The sequence below is a fragment of the Cervus elaphus genome, chromosome 9 (genome assembly GCF_910594005.1).
Source record: "Cervus elaphus chromosome 9, mCerEla1.1, whole genome shotgun sequence".
Classification (NCBI taxonomy): Eukaryota; Metazoa; Chordata; class Mammalia; order Artiodactyla; family Cervidae; genus Cervus; species Cervus elaphus.
In genome coordinates this window covers 11,125,519-11,141,501 of record NC_057823.1, presented here as the reverse complement: position 1 = coordinate 11,141,501, position 15,983 = coordinate 11,125,519, and the positions used below count along the sequence as shown (strand labels likewise).

The window sequence follows — 15,983 nt, the reverse complement described above, 5'->3', positions numbered from 1 at the left end:
TGGACTAAAGATGCCCATACTATATGGCCCACTCAGACTCAGATAGATGAGGAAATTCAAGAAGAAATACAGGAACTGAAAACAGCCATCGAATGGGTTGGAGATCAATTAACAGATGTACAAAAACAGGTGATGCTAAAATGTGACTAGAATTCTACTCAATTTTGTGTTACTCCTGTTCATTTTAATAATAGTGCCTACAACTGGGAACAAATCAAGTATCATTTACAAAACATACATGATAATGCCTCTCTGAATGTACAGTTATTACAAAAAGAAATATTTGAAACCTTTTCTAATAATCTGCCCTCTTCCATTGATATGGAAACTTTAGCTAAACAATTAGCTGATCAATTATCTGGGCTAGACCCACGTGGATGGTTTCAAAGTCTTACTCATGGCATTGGATCTGGAACCATAATTTTGGTGATTGTCTTAACAATTATATTTGTTGTCTACCGTTGCCTTCATGCAAAGATTGTCAAAACTAAACAAACTCTGATGGTCAGAACTCTTCTTACAAATATTATAAATAAATAAGGGGGAATTGTCAGGGAATGTTTGACGGGAGGATTCCTACATGCTATCTCTCATGAGTCCTTTGTCCCTCTTCAAGCGGAACAGCACGCTGCTCCCAGGGACTGAGGTCATTGTGTGAGGCAAGCATGAGTCTCCTTTAGTAAACATTCTCCTTAGGACAAAACAGCTTAATCTCCTTCCCCTTTCTTGAGATATGGATTGTCTCCTGACCTTGTGGTAACAGTTGCTGTACATTTGGTTTTCTGATCTCTATCATTCCCGAAAGAAGTTTCTTGTACTGCAGCCTATATATACTCATAGAAAAATCATTAAAGCACCTTTGCTCCATCAGAGCTTAGGTCCCCGGGTCTTTTTGTCTCTCTCTCTCTCTCTTTCTCTCTTTCACTTTCTTATCGTCGACTCCACACCACAAGGTTCCAGTCCATTAAAGGACCCCAACAGGGATGACCCTGAGGGATGGGATGGGGAGGGAGGTGGGAGGGGATTCAGGATGGGGAACACATATACACCCATGACTAATTCATGTCAATGTATGGCAAAAACCACTACAATATTTCAAAGCAATTAGCCTCCAATGAAAATTAATTTAAAAAAAGAAATGATGCTTTTGAATTGTAATTTCCACTAGTAATTAGGGAAATGCAAATTAAAGTGCCAGTGGGAGCCAACTTGGCAATCATATAGGCAAAATTAAGTTTCACCACATTGAACATTGGTGAGGGTGTGGAGAAACAGTCAAGGTTGAGAAACATCAGTCTATAAGAAACTAAGATGAATATAACTCCAAAATGATGAGCAAATAAGCCAAGCTACAGCAAGATACCTACAGAACAATCAGATCTGTGTTAACATACATAGTATGAAAACTAGTTTGGTGGTCCACCAAAAAATGATATATGGAATTACTCTATTACTCAGCACTTTTACTCCTAGGAGCACACCTCAAAGAAATGAATTCAATTAAATCTCTGTACACAACTAACCAGAACAGCACTATTCATGCAGCCTAAAGGCAGAAACCGCCCAAATGCCCATCAATAGGTGAATGACTAAACAAAATATGATCCATCCACACAGTGGAATATTACTTAGCTATAAAAAACAATGAAGCACTGATGTATGCTACATGATGGATGAATTCTGAAAATATTACACTGAGTGAAAAAGTCAGATCCCAAAGGTTACATACATATTGTATCATTCCATTTGCATGACATGCCCAAATCAGGCAAACCCATAGGGTAAAAAAGCAGATTAGTGGTTGCCAGGGGCTCAGGGGAGGAAGACTGGTAATGGGATAAGATCTCCCAGTTCTTGAAGTGGTGAAAATGTTTGAGAACTGGGTAGTGATGGTAGTTTAATAACATTGTGAATGTGCTAAATGAAACAGTTCACTTTACAGTGGCGAATTTTAAGTTCAATAAATTTCACCTTAAAAAGAAAAACAAAACCAAAAAACACACAACAGAACCCCACAATAATACTCTTATTTTGAGAGCATGTGTTACTCACTTGCCACGTGCAAACAAAGGTGTGTAGCAATGTCCATAAAATTTATCATTGTGATCTCATGGCTGGCCATCAGTTGACTTTTAGTCTGGTTTGCAGCATTTCAATTATTTAATAAGAAGAAACATATGTTTGTGTGCTTATTAAATTCTTTTATTTAAATTTTTTTTGCCACTTTATTTTTTAATAGAAGGATAAATGCTTTACAGAATTTTTAAAAAGGCATTTAATTGAGCAAATGCCCTGAATGCTCAAGAAAGAAAATGGAGAGTCAAGCCAGGCAGCCTCCTCAGCCCCAGTGGGCAATGGCAGAGCTGCTCTCCTGCCACTGCTAGGAGCCAGGGCTCCAAATTCCAGGTTTGTGAAGTATTAGACTCTGATTGAGCCCCTGAGAAGCTCAGGTAATTGACTTACCCCTGGCAGGCAGAGAGGGAGGGACAAAAGGTGATGACAGTCTCCCTGAGATTGCCCAATGCATTGCAGGGTTCCCGAGGGCCCCAGCATCCTTGTAGCAACAGCAGAGACAGAGGCCAGGGGATCACAGTGAGAGAAAGCAGCAGGCAAGGAGCTGAGGCAGCATAAATAATGGAGGTGAGGCTCAGGGAGCCCCCCCCCCCCCCCCATCAGTCTACTCATGGTGGCAGGTTCCTTGCCTTGCAGCCCTCACTCATCCAGCCCTTATCTGCTGGAGAACACCAAACCAGAGCCTCCAGCTGTAGTAAAGCAGAAGCAGTTGCAGAGCCTGGGGTCCCAAGTGAGTCACCTTCCATCCCTTCCACTTGATCAGGAGAGACCTGGGGAACCAGTAGCTGTCACAGACAAGGAGAACCTTTGTGTTTATAAAACTTGCTGTGAAATTGAGTATATGAATTGGGGCGGTAGGTAGGGCTCTACCCTTCCTACCTTCAAGGTAATGAATGTGATGATTACTTTGCAGGATGGGTAAGAAAACTGGGATGCAGAGAGAGAAGAGCTACCACTTTAAGTTACCCAGAGTACCTGTATGACTTTTAACCTCATTCCCTTCACTGTCCTGGCCTATCCAGTGGTAAAAGGATTGGGGAGAGGCAGAGAAAAGAGCAAGTCAAGAGGATTCATGGTGGAAAGGCTCCAGTCACCCCTTCGCTAAGGTTGTTAAGTATCAGGGAGACACCAGGGTAGACGGGTGCATTGATGGTAAGGAGTCAAGGATGAAAATGGGGAGGCAGGAGGTATCTGAGGTGGGAGGGATGATGCAGAGAGGGGAACCTAAACAGCTTCATGAGGAGAGAGAGGATGGGGGCAGACAGGTAAGGCAAGATGGAGACAACACACCTAACCTGTGGTTCTCCACCAGAGGCTGTTACCTCCCCAGGGGACACTTGACAATGTGTGAGGATACTTCTGATTGTCACAACTGGGAGATGCTACTGGTGTATACAGAGTGACAGGGTTGCTGCTCAGTATCTTATAATGCACAGGACAGCCTCTAACCACAAAAAAATTATCAGCTCCTAAAGTCCCTGTTTCATTGGAAAAGACCCTGATGCTGGGAAAGATTGAGAGCAGGAGGAGAAGGGGACGACAGAGGATGAGATGGTTGGATGGCATCACTGACTCAATGGAGATGAGTTTGAGTAAGTTCCGGGAGTTGTGATGGATAGGTAGGCCTGGCGTGCTGCAGTCCACGAGGTCGCAAAGAGTCAGACACGACTGAATGACTGAACTGAACTGAACTGAAAGTCCCTGATTATGAGAGGGTAACAGGCAGGAGGGCCAGGGGTCTCCAAATGGAGGAAATGGGCTGCAAGTGTCAGACATTTTTATCTCTCTTAAGCGGCAGGAGGAAACAAACTAGCGATAATTTTTTTCCTTCTCTATACAAATTTAAAAGGAGGTTTCTCTTAAAATACTGTGATGCCATAATGACACCTGGTTTCACTTGAAGTTAACTATTCTCAAACCTTGAGTTAATCAATGCATTTTTCTTATGGAAATGTTTGTCTTGAGCTATGTTAATGTACTATGCATTTACCCAAGACTCTGTGTTCAAGTCAGTTCCGCCTAATGGCTCAGGACCTACTTGACAAACCAGTATGTTATACTCAGATATTGTTCCCCTAATCTATGTAAATGAAACTATTTGTATGGTAATCTTCCCTTCTACAAGATTCAAGTCAATCATTTTATGGCCTGGGATGAATCATCTGGTGCCAAGATTATCCCAAAATGCATCTTATGGATGAGGAGCCTGGTGCCATTCTGAGTTTTAAGACATTCCTTTCTTTTCATTAACAGATTGCTAGTGACTATATAATATACAGCTGTAGACTAGCAGGGGGGTACTCTTTCTGAACCCTTCTGATGCCTATGTCAGAAGCTTTCTCTATCTCCTTTATACTTTAGTGAAACTTTATTACACAAAAGCTCTGAGCGAGCCAGCCTCGTCTCCGGCCCCGGATTGAATTCTTCTCCTCCAGAGTCCAAGAATCCTGGCGTCTTTTCATTCAGCAACAACCTTTCAATGCTAAAGTTGGAAAACCCTGCTGCCATGGTATGTGCAGATAGGATTTGGCCATAGGCAGGTTTGACCCCTGAGTTCTGGGTGGGGACTGGCCCCTCTGTGAGTTCCTCCAAGTGCCACATCACAAGGTCACACTCCTTCTCTGGGGCTGTTCAGTTTAACTGCAGAGAAGCCACTAGGTGTTCTCCTGGTTGGTCAATGACTAGGACCTTCAGTCCACCTCTTTGCAATCCTGAACTTACACTCATTGTGGTTCCAAGGTTTCTTATTTTACTTAAAAAAATTAGGAGTCTCTACCTCTTAGAGCAGTTTTAGGTTTACAGAAAAACTGAGCAGACAGTGAGCTTCCCAGATGGCTCAGTGGGTAAAGAATACACCTGCAATGCAGGAAAAACAGGCGATGTGGGCTCAATCCCTGGGTTGGGAAGGTGCCTGGAGGATGACATGGCAACCCACTCCAGAATTCTTGCTTGGAGAATCCCCATGGACAGAGTAACCTGGCTACAGTCCATGGGAATCACAGAGTTGGACACAATCGAAGCAACTGAGCACGCACGCATGAGCAGAGAGTGCAGAGGATTTCCACATGCCCTCTGTCTCCCTGCACTCAGCTTCCCTGTTGTTAACATCCTGCATTAGTGAGTAACTGTGTTACAGTTGCTGAACCAATATTGACATATTATTATAACCAAAGCCCACAGTTTACACTAGAGTTCACTGTTGGTGCTGTGCAGCCTACATTTTGACAAATGCCCTGTATCATGTATGCAAGATATACTATCTATTATACAGAACTGTTTTGCAACCTTAAAAACTCCCATGAGTTCCACCTATTTGTCTCTTCTCTTCTGCTGAGTCCTTGACGAGCACCAATCTTTTTACTGTCTCCATAGTTTTGCCTTTTCCCAGAATGAAGAGATACCAAACTTAGCTGAGTTCTGCATCCCCATCATCAGAGAAGGTGTATATGCAGCCCTGGGCCACATTGCCAGGACACGGTGAGCTCTAGTCTTCCCATAGTTCCCATCTTCCTTTTTTATGTGTATGATTTTTGTGATCTAATTAATATGGAGGGGGACTGTGTGAATAGCCTGGAATGGTGAAGCTGACATTTCTCTGGCCCTGAAAGTGGCTCTGACATTCACCAACAGCCACCAGTAAATGGTGAATGTAACAGAGAGGTTTGGAAAAGATAGGCTTTGGGGTCATTCAGATATAGGTTCAGATCCTGCTCTCCCACTCAGGAGCCATGGTCTCTTGGACAAATGACGTGTCCTCTATGGATGCAGCTGCCACTTCTGTAAAACAGGGATCATGGCAGGGATCTCACAATATTGAGGAACAAATTTAATAAGAACTGCATGAACATAGGAACCACATCCAGTTAAGGGCAATTGTTCTCATCGACAATCCAATGCCAGAGATAGTTGTGTATCCAGCACGGTACATTATAATAACAATCATGACGAAGTTAGAAATGAGGACTTTTAAGCTCACTCTGGAGTAGTTGTTTGGAAAGCACACAGGAGTGAGTGACTAAATCTGCTTTAGAAAGAGATGTCCAGAAAGACTGCACAGAGTAGGTAACATTGATGCAAAAGAACAATAGTTTTCTGGTTGGAGAAACCAAGATCTGGGTAGAAGGAGCAGCTAAGTAAATACAATTGTACTCTCTAGATCATTGGTTTTCAACTGACGGTGATTTTGCCACCACCAATGGGGACATTGAAAGTGAAATTCTCTCAGTCATGTCTGACTCTTTGAGACCCCATGGACTGTAGACCACCAGGCTTCTCTGTCCATGGAATTCTTCCAGCAAGTGTACTGGAGTGGGTTGCCATTCCCTTTTCCAGGGTATCTTCCTGACCCAGAGATTGAACCCAGGTCTCCTGTGTTGCAGGCAGATTCTCTACTGTTTGAGCCAGCAGTGAAGTTCACATTGGCAATATCTGATAATGACACTTTTGGTAGTTACTACTGAGCATAGATTACTGACATTCAGATGGTAGAGGCCAGGGATGCTGCTAAATACCATATAGTGCACAGGATGGCCCCCACCTCATAACAAAGAATAATTTGTCATAAAATACTGAGAAAACTTGCACTAGACATTTGAACACCTGGCAGCTTGTAAGCAGAGCCCACTTGATCCTGGTCTCACCCATTCAACCTCTTCTTGGAAGTTCTTATTTCCAAGTAATCCACTTTGATTTGCCCCTCTAGGATCTCAGGGTATCAGGGCCAAGTGGGGCTTCTGGGGACCTCCAGGCAGGTGCTGACTCAGAGGAGACAAAGAAATGCAATTGACTCCAAAGGAGGGAGACCAAAAAACTCTGGAAACCAATGATGTTGGGGAATGAAACCTCCAGTCCCCAAAGTGTCTGGTTCCCCTTCGTGTCCTCATTATTAACCTGCCAGGGCTTGAGCTAGGACCTGAGCCCACTTAAGAGGGTATTTCCTACTCCCCTCCCCCCCATTTTTCATGTGTTGTGGTAAGATACATGTAATGTACAATTTACCACTTTAGACACATTACAGCATACGATTCAGTGGCATCAAGTTCATTCACGATGTTGTATGAGCACTGACTCTCTAGTTCCAGAATCTTCTCAGCACACCCAAAGGAAACCCTATACACATTAGGAGTCCTCCCTCTTCTCCCCTTCCTCCAGCTCCTGGAAACCACTGCTATGCTTTAAATGCCTACATGAACATTCATAGCAGCAATATTCACAAGAGGGGGAAAATGGAAACAACTGACATGTCCATCAATGAGGTGACTGAATAAGCAAAATGTGATATCCATAAAGGAATATTGTTTGACCATAAAAAGGAATAAGGTTCTGACAATGCTACAAGTGGATGAACCTCAAAAACATCATGCTGAGTGGAAAAAAAAACAGACCTCAAAGGTCACACAGTGTATGATTCCATGATATGAAATGTCAGACACAGGCAAATCTATAGAAACAGAACGGAGATTAGTGGCTCACTGCGATTTAAACTTGAAAATGCCTTTTAAAAAATCACTCAAAAATAGTTGTTATTTATAAAGGCACATTGAAATCTCATTAAATTGAAGTTATTTACTGAGTACACTGTCACTGTGCATGTGTGCTCAGTTATGTCCAAGTCTTTGTGAGCCCATGGACTGTAGCCTGCTAGGCTCCTCTGTCCATGGGATTTTTCCAAACAAGAATCCTGGAGTGGGTTGCCATTTCCTTCTTCAGGGGATCTTCCTGATGCAGGGTTTGAACCTGTGTCTCCTACACTGCAGGTGAATTCTTTACCACTGAATCACCAGGTAGGTTATTTACTGAGCATAGACCACATACATTTGTTCACTGAGTGTATTGAGTTATTTATCATAGGTAGTACCTGCTGTTTTCCAGGTCACAGCCCAAGAATAGCACATTTAGTTCCCACAAAGAATCTTAGAGGTGGGTAGAGAGAAATGGAGGTACAAAGAGATGAAGTAACTTGCTCAAGTTTACACAGTGGGCAGAGCAGGGACTCAAACTTCTAGACTCTCTCATTGCTTTCCTTGATGGCTATGTTGCATTGCCTCATTCGGAACAGATGTACCTCATGGGATCTGGAAAACAAGAACATTATTCCTACACAGTCTCTTACTTCAGATTCCTTGCATAGGTAACTCCAGAGGCAGAGTCTGATTGATTCATGTTAAATTAGAGATACACACTGGTCCAAAGTGTTGTAGACATGGAGTAGGTAAGTCTTCTGGTATCTGAGACTTTGAGAAGAACATTTATCAGAAAGGGTGAGGTGGACAATGGCTGCAAACTCTAGTGAAGGAACATTTATATTTTTTGGAAGTAACCAGAGGGAGAGAGGGGTATAGTCTTTGAAGACAGTCAGCCATGGGTTCAAGTCTTTACTCTGCCATTTTGACAGCTTCACCTTGAACAAGATGCTTAGCCTCTCTGAACCAAATATTCTCAGTGCTTGTGCTTCAAATGATCAGAATCATTGATAAAAACAACCTCTCCCCCACTACATTGATAAGAGGATTACACCGTGGGAAGCGCAGAGTAGGAACTCAGCCAGTGTCATCTGTCATTTGTCAGGAGCAGCCCCTTGGACAGAGTCAGGAATGATGGAAGCTAATTCCCCTGTCGATCCAATAGCTGACCTCTCCATGTCACACCGCACTTCAGGAACAGCCTTCATGCAAGGAGCCAACTTCTCAGCAGTGACTGAATTCATCCTCATCGGCTTCTCCACCTTCCCCCACCTTCAGCTGATGTTCTTCCTGCTCTTCCTGCTGATGTACCTGTTCACGCTGCTGGGGAACCTGCTCATCATGGCCACCGTCTGGAAGGAGCACAGCCTCCACACCCCCATGTACCTCTTCCTGTGTGCCCTCTCCATCTCTGAGGTCCTCTACACCTTCGCCATCATCCCGCGCATGCTGGCCGACCTGCTCTCCACCCACCACTCCATCCCTTTCAAGGCCTGTGCCAGCCAGATGTTCTTCTCCTTCATGTTTGGCTTCACCCACTCCTTCCTGCTCACAGTCATGGGCTATGACCGCTACGTGGCCATCTGCCATCCCCTGCGCTACAACGTGCTCATGAGCCCCGGAGGCTGCGCCTGCCTGGTGGCCTGGTCCTGGGCTGGAGGCTCAGTCATGGGGTTGGTGGTGACATCTGCCATCTTCCAACTCATCTTTTGTGGACCCAATGAGGTCCACCATTTTGCTTGTCATGTGCCCCCACTATTGAAGTTGGCCTGTGGAGCTGAAGTGCAAGTAGTGGCCAAGAGCGTGGGCCTGGTGTGTATCACTGCCCTGCTGGGCTGCTGTCTCCTCATCCTCTTGTCTTACACCTTCATCGTGGCCGCCATCTTGAGGATCCCTTCAGCCGAGGGCCGGCACAAAGCCTTCTCCACGTGCGTGTCCCACCTCACCGTGGTGGTCGTGCACTACAGCTTTGCCTCTGTCATCTACCTCAAGCCCAAGGGGCCCCAGTCTCTGGAAGGAGACACGCTGATGGGCATCACCTACACGGTCCTCACTCCCTTCCTGAGCCCCATCATCTTCAGCCTCAGGAATAGGGAGCTGAAGATCGCCATGAAGAAGGCCTTCCTCAGCAAGCTCTACCCTGAAAATATATGATTATCTGGGAAGAATTCCTTGGAAATAGCTAAATTGGGTTACCAGATGCTACCACCAGAGGTGACACCCTGCAAGCATGTAATAACCTACATCTATCTGATGCTTTACAGTTTACAAGGACCCTTATTGGCAACATACAAATGTTTGCAAAATTCAACAGCCCCATGAATGTATTCAGGGTGGAAAGATGTATGAAATGATAAAATGCATGATGTCAGATTCATTGATTTCCTATCTGCTGCAGGACATTTGACCAGGTAGCAGCATTAAACCCAAAATCTGCTTTTCTTCTGCCAGAAACCAGGATAGACTAATTGCACCCATCACCATAAACCCACATTGCAAAGAGAAATGGATGAGGCCATGCCGTCACTTTCTACTAGGTGGCAACAGGGCTTCCTTTGTGGCTTAGCTGATAAAGAATCCTCCTGCAATGAGGAAGACCTGGGTTCAATCCCTGGGTTGCAAAGATCCCCTGGAGAAGGGAAAGGCTACCCACTCCAGTATTCTGGACTGGAGAATTCCTTGGGACTGTATAGCCCATGGGGTCACAAAAAGTCAGACACGACTGAGTGACTTTCACTTTTCAGGTGGCATCAGGTAGCCACAACTCAACTTTTGTGAGGCTACTGAAGACCTAGTCAGATTACAGCAGAGGAGTGCAAAGCACCCTAAATTTCAGCATTGCACAACCTGTAACAAGCAAACTCAGGAAAAGCTGAGGACATCTCCAGATTTCAAGTGTGAATCTTGAGCAGCTGCACAGAGACAGAGAAGTCTCTTTAGTTAGGTCCAGGAAAGAAGTCCCTCAGTGAGAAATCACCTGCTGTGTTGGAAAGTGCCTGGAGAATCTCCATGGACAGAGGAGCCTGGTGAGATACAGTCCATAGGGTCGCCAAGATTTAGACACAACTGAAGCGACTTAGCATGCTTCATAGTACTTATAATTTGTTGAAAATATGTATATTCAAGAGAATGACAAACACTGTATGATTTCCCTTATAAGTGGAATTGTAAAAAGGTACTCATAAAAACAAGTTGAATGGTAGTTGTCAGGGGCTGAGGGGTGGGAAAATTGGGGCAATATTGTTGAAGGGCACAAATTTGTGACCAGTTGATCAACCAGAAGATCAACAAGATTTTGTGGATCAACAATGCAGCATTGTGAGTATAGATAATAATACTGTATTATCAAGCTCAGTGTTACTAAGAGACTAGATCTTCATTGTCATTCCCCCCAAAGATATGATAACTATGTGACATGACAGGAATGTTAGCTAACACTGGAGTGGCAATCATATGCAATATACAAAGGTATGCACATATATATTCTAAATTTACACACTATTATATGTCAATTACATGTCCATTTAAAAAGTCCCTTGACAGCCTGGCTAGCTCAGTCAGTAGAGCATGAGACTCTTAATGCTGGAGAGAGTGTGGAGAAAAGGGAACCCTCTTACACTGTTGGTGGGAATGCAAACTAGTACAGTCACTATGGAGAACAGTGTGGAGATTTCTTAAAAAACTGGGCATAGAACTGCCATAAAACCCAGCAATCCCACTGCTGGGCATACACACCAAGGAAACCAAAATTGAAAGACACAGGTGTACCCCAATGTTCATCGCAGCACTGTTTACAGTAGCTAGAGCATGGAAGCAACCTAGAAGTCCATCAGTAGATGAATGGATAAGAAAGCTGTGGCACATATACAGAATGGAATATTACCCAGCTATTAAAAAGAATGCATTTGAATCAGTTCTAATGAGGTGGATGAAACTGGAACCTATTACACAGAGTGAAGTAAGCCAGAAAGAAAAACACCAACACAGTGTGTTAATGCATATATATGGAATTTAGAAAGATGGTAATGATGACCCTATATGCGAGACAGCAAAAGAGACACAAATGTAAAGAACAGACTTTTGGACTCTGTGGGAGAAGGCGAGTGTGGGATGATCTGAGAGAATAGCATTGAAACATGTATATTACCATATGTGAGATAGATCACCAGTCCAGGTTCGATGCATGAGACAGGGCACTCAGGGCTGGTGCACTTGGATGACCCTGAGGGATGGGATGGGGAGGGAGGTGGAAGGGGGGTTCAGGATGGGGAACACATGTACACCCGTGGCTGATTCATGTCAGTGTATGGCAAGAACCACTATAATATTGTAAAGTAATTAACCTCCAATTAAAATAAACAAATTAATAATAAAAAAGAAAATAACAATTATTTTAACATATATAATAATGAAATACAAACATATCAAAAACTTGTGGGATTCAACTGAAGTGGGATACAAAGAAAAATTAATAGTTTTTATGAAAAGATCAATGGTTTGGAAGATTCAACATTGCTAAGAGGCCAACCTTTCTCTAATTGATCTTTAGAGGGCACACAATTCTCATCAGAATACTAGTTGACTTTTTTTTTTTTTTCATGAAAAATGACAATCTGAACAGAGGACCAAGAATCCAGAAACAAACCCACATGTATACAGCCACCTGATATATTAGAATTCACTGGAGGCAAGAGGAAAGGAGTTGATCTTTTAAATATATGATCCTGGGTCCAGACAAGTGGATGTCCATATGAAGAAAATCATGTACCTTGAATATATAAAAATTAATTGGAAACCAATGAAGACCAAATGTGAAAGCTAAAATAATCAAGCTTCTAGAAGAAAACACAGCAGAATGTGTTCATCACTCTGAGAAAGCAAGGGATTCTTAAATAGGACACAAAATACATTAACTACTAGGGGGGAAAATGACAAAATCTACTTCATTAAAATTAAGAACTTTTGAATACAAAAGACAGTATTAAGATAATAAAAATGCAAGTCCCAAACTGCGCAACCATTTGTATCCAAACTACATAAATCAATAAGAAAAAACAAGCAAGTTTAATACTGGGCAAAAGCCTAACAGACACTTCACAAAAGAAGATATCAAAATGACCAATAAATACATGAAGAGGAGATCAACGTCATTAGTGATTAAGGAAACACAAACTAAAGCCTAATGAAATACAGCTACATCTTGATCAAATGATGGAAATTAAAATAAATAATGATAGCAAGTGTTAACCCTGGCAGCTAAAGAAGCTCTTATATTGATGGTGTAAACTGGTAAAACAACCTCAGGAAAATGTTCGGCATTACCTATGAAAGCTAAATCTGTGACAGCTATTTTCCTGTATATATACCTGAATATGTTCCCAAAGTAGTGAATGCTTATGCCCACCAAAAGACATGTAAAGAACAACTACAGGACTTCATTCATAATAAATCAAAAAGAGAAACAACATACATTTCTAACACCTGTTATTTTCATACGATAGAATCTAACACTACAATGAAAAAGATAAACCACTGATAACTGTAATAACACACATCAACATACTGGCATAAATAACACTGGATGAAGGAAGTCAGACACAGAAGAGTATGTAGCGTGATTCCTTTAATATCAAGTTTAGAAACATGCAAAATGACCTAGGTGTTAGAAGTTATAAGGTGTTAGAAGTGAGAGTAGTGACTACTCTTAGAAAGGAATTCTGACTTGGAAGAGACATGGAGGAGCCCTCTGGAGTGCTGCTTCTGGACTATATATAGTGGTCAATATTCACCAAATTTTCACTTAAGATTTGTATTCCTTTCTATAAGTCATACATGTATTAAACTGTTTTTTTTAATGCAAAAAAAAAAAGTCCCTTGACAAATTTATAGCATTTCAGAATAGCATTAGAAATTTATGCATTCAAAATAGCAATTTATAATACTTGGACACTCTTTAATGGTGATGTAGTTTTATACAACAGTAAATGTAATTAAGATGTATGAGTAGTAGCAAAATTAGCCAATGTTAAAAAAAATATGTTTATTCATGTTTAAGTTGAATAGTAAACTGTACATCATTACCCTAAACTTGAATTCAATCTTTCTCTATAACTTGAGCAGTAAGAACATTGCATGTTACCACGAAGTGGAAAGTAGTAGAAAAAATTTCGGTCAGACTGAGGATACCAGAGCGTCCTCCTTTGCATAATATACTGCATGCTTCACACTACCCTTCCAATACATTATTTTATTACAGTCTCACAATCAGATATCAGAACAGATAAATTCACATCTACTCCATTTGACAGAGGGGAATGTGTTAGTCATTCAGTCAATCCCCAACACGGGGATTGAACCCAGATCTTCTGCATTGCAGGCAGATTCTTTACTGTCTGAGCCACCAGGGAAATTGAGGCTCAAAATTGTTGCATGATTCATCCAAGATCACACAAGTTAGAAGAGCCAGGCTTCCCCTGTAGGTCTTCTCTGATTTCTGTGGCTCTGCACGCAAAGCATCACACACCATTTTCTCACAATGGGTTTTGTGGGTCCCCCATCCAAGGGGGGCGGGGTTCCCAGGTGGCACTAGTGGTAAAGAACCTGCCTGCCAATACAGGAGATGTAAGAGTTGGAGATTCGATCCCTGGGTAGGGAAGATCCCCTGCAGGAAGGTATGGCAACCTACTCCAGCATTCTTGCCTGGAAAATCCCATGGACAGAGGAGCCTGGCGGGCTACAGTCCATGGGGTCGCAAAGAGTCGGACATGACTGAGTGACTAAGCACAGCATAGCACATTGCTATATGTCCTTAGGCAGCTCACTTCCCTTCTTTGAGCCTGAAAGTCGCCCAGTTGTATTCGACTCTTTGTGACTCCACGGACTATACAGTCCATTCTATACAGTCCAATTCTATTCAGTCCATTTGGACTATATACTCCAATTCTCCAGGCCAGAATACTGGAGTGGGTAGCCTTTCCCTTCTCCAGGGGATCTTCCCAACCCAGGGATCAAACCCAGGTCTCCTGCATTGTAGGCGGATTCTTTACCAGCTGAACCACAAGGGAAGCCCTGTTTGAGCCTAATCTTTAACAATAAAAAGCACCTACCTTCCTAGTCTTAGACAGTTATGAGACTGAAATAAGACAATGTTTGTGAAGGGCTTACCATGGCGCCCGGCACACAGGTATACTCCATGAAGAGCAGTTGAGATGATACTATAATTTCAAGTTTTGTTTAATGAGCCTGGGAACAGAGAGAGAGAGAGGCATTGGTTGAGGAATTGTTCAATGGTCCATCAACTTTGACTATCATCTGGGTTACCAATGAGACCAAGGAAGCAGGACCTCAGTGAAGAACATTTTTTCTAGAAGGGAGTGCTTAGCAGAAATGCTACTCCAATGAGCTTCCTGACCTGCTCCCTTTCTCCCAGGATCCCCTTCTCTACAAAAAGCCTCTTCCTTTCTATGGCTACTAGTCCTTAAGAGTGGTCCCCAAACTCGGCTCTATGGCACCAGCTGATGGACAAGGAGATAGGCGATACCTTGCAATCTAAAGAGAAAAAAGACAGATGCTTAGAATTGCAGATAGGGCTGTGCAATGGTTAAGTGATGAAACAAAGTGGCTTTGGTTAAATCACATGTAATCTCTTAGATTCAATTTCCCATCATTGAAATGTATTTAATGATAAGGTAGCCACCTCTTAGGATGGTCCTGAGAATTAAATATTATCATCTATGTAGGGCAATGAACAGTGACTTGCAACCAATAAGCCAGCTTTAAATAAATGCCAGCTTTAAAAATGCATTTAATAATTAATAAGAGCATCTCAATACATAAGACAAACACTAACAGACATAAAAGGAAAAATTGACAGTAACAAAATAATAGTAGGAGACTTTAACACCCCACTCACACCAATCATCAAGACAGAAAATTAATAAGGAAACACAAGTCTTAAATGACACATTAGATGAGATGGATCTCATAATCCATCTCAGGACATTCCATCCAAATGCAGAAAATTACACTTTCTTCTCAAGTGCACATGGAACATTCTCCAGGATAGACCACATCTTTGGTCACAAATCAAACCTCAGTAGATTTAAGAGAATTGAAATCATATCAAGCATCTTCTCTGACCACAATGCTATGAGACTAGATATCAACTACAAGAAAAAACTGTAAGAAACACAAACACATGGAGATTAAACAACACGTTTCTAAATAACCAACAGGTTACTGAAGAAATTAAAAGGGAAATCAAAAAATATCTAGAAACAAATGACAATGAAAACACAACTCAAAATCTATGGGATGCAGTAAAAACAGCTCTAAGAGGGAAGTTTATAGCAATACAATCCTACTTCAAGAAACAAGAAAAAACATTGAATAGACAAACTAACTTTACACCTAAAACAACTGGAAAAAGAAGAACAACCCCCCCCCTCC

General features: G+C 42.3%; 1 protein-coding gene across 1 annotated transcript; it reads left to right on the top strand.

Annotated features, from left to right (window-relative positions):
- The first annotated feature begins 8,697 nt into the window (after positions 1 to 8,697).
- LOC122700859 (olfactory receptor 10H1-like) lies at positions 8,698 to 9,734 on the top strand. Its single transcript, XM_043913884.1, has one exon. It carries the CDS (start codon positions 8,712 to 8,714, stop codon positions 9,687 to 9,689), a length of 978 nt encoding a protein of 325 aa, XP_043769819.1. The 5' UTR covers positions 8,698 to 8,711; the 3' UTR covers positions 9,690 to 9,734.
- The last annotated feature ends 6,249 nt before the right edge of the window (positions 9,735 to 15,983 follow it).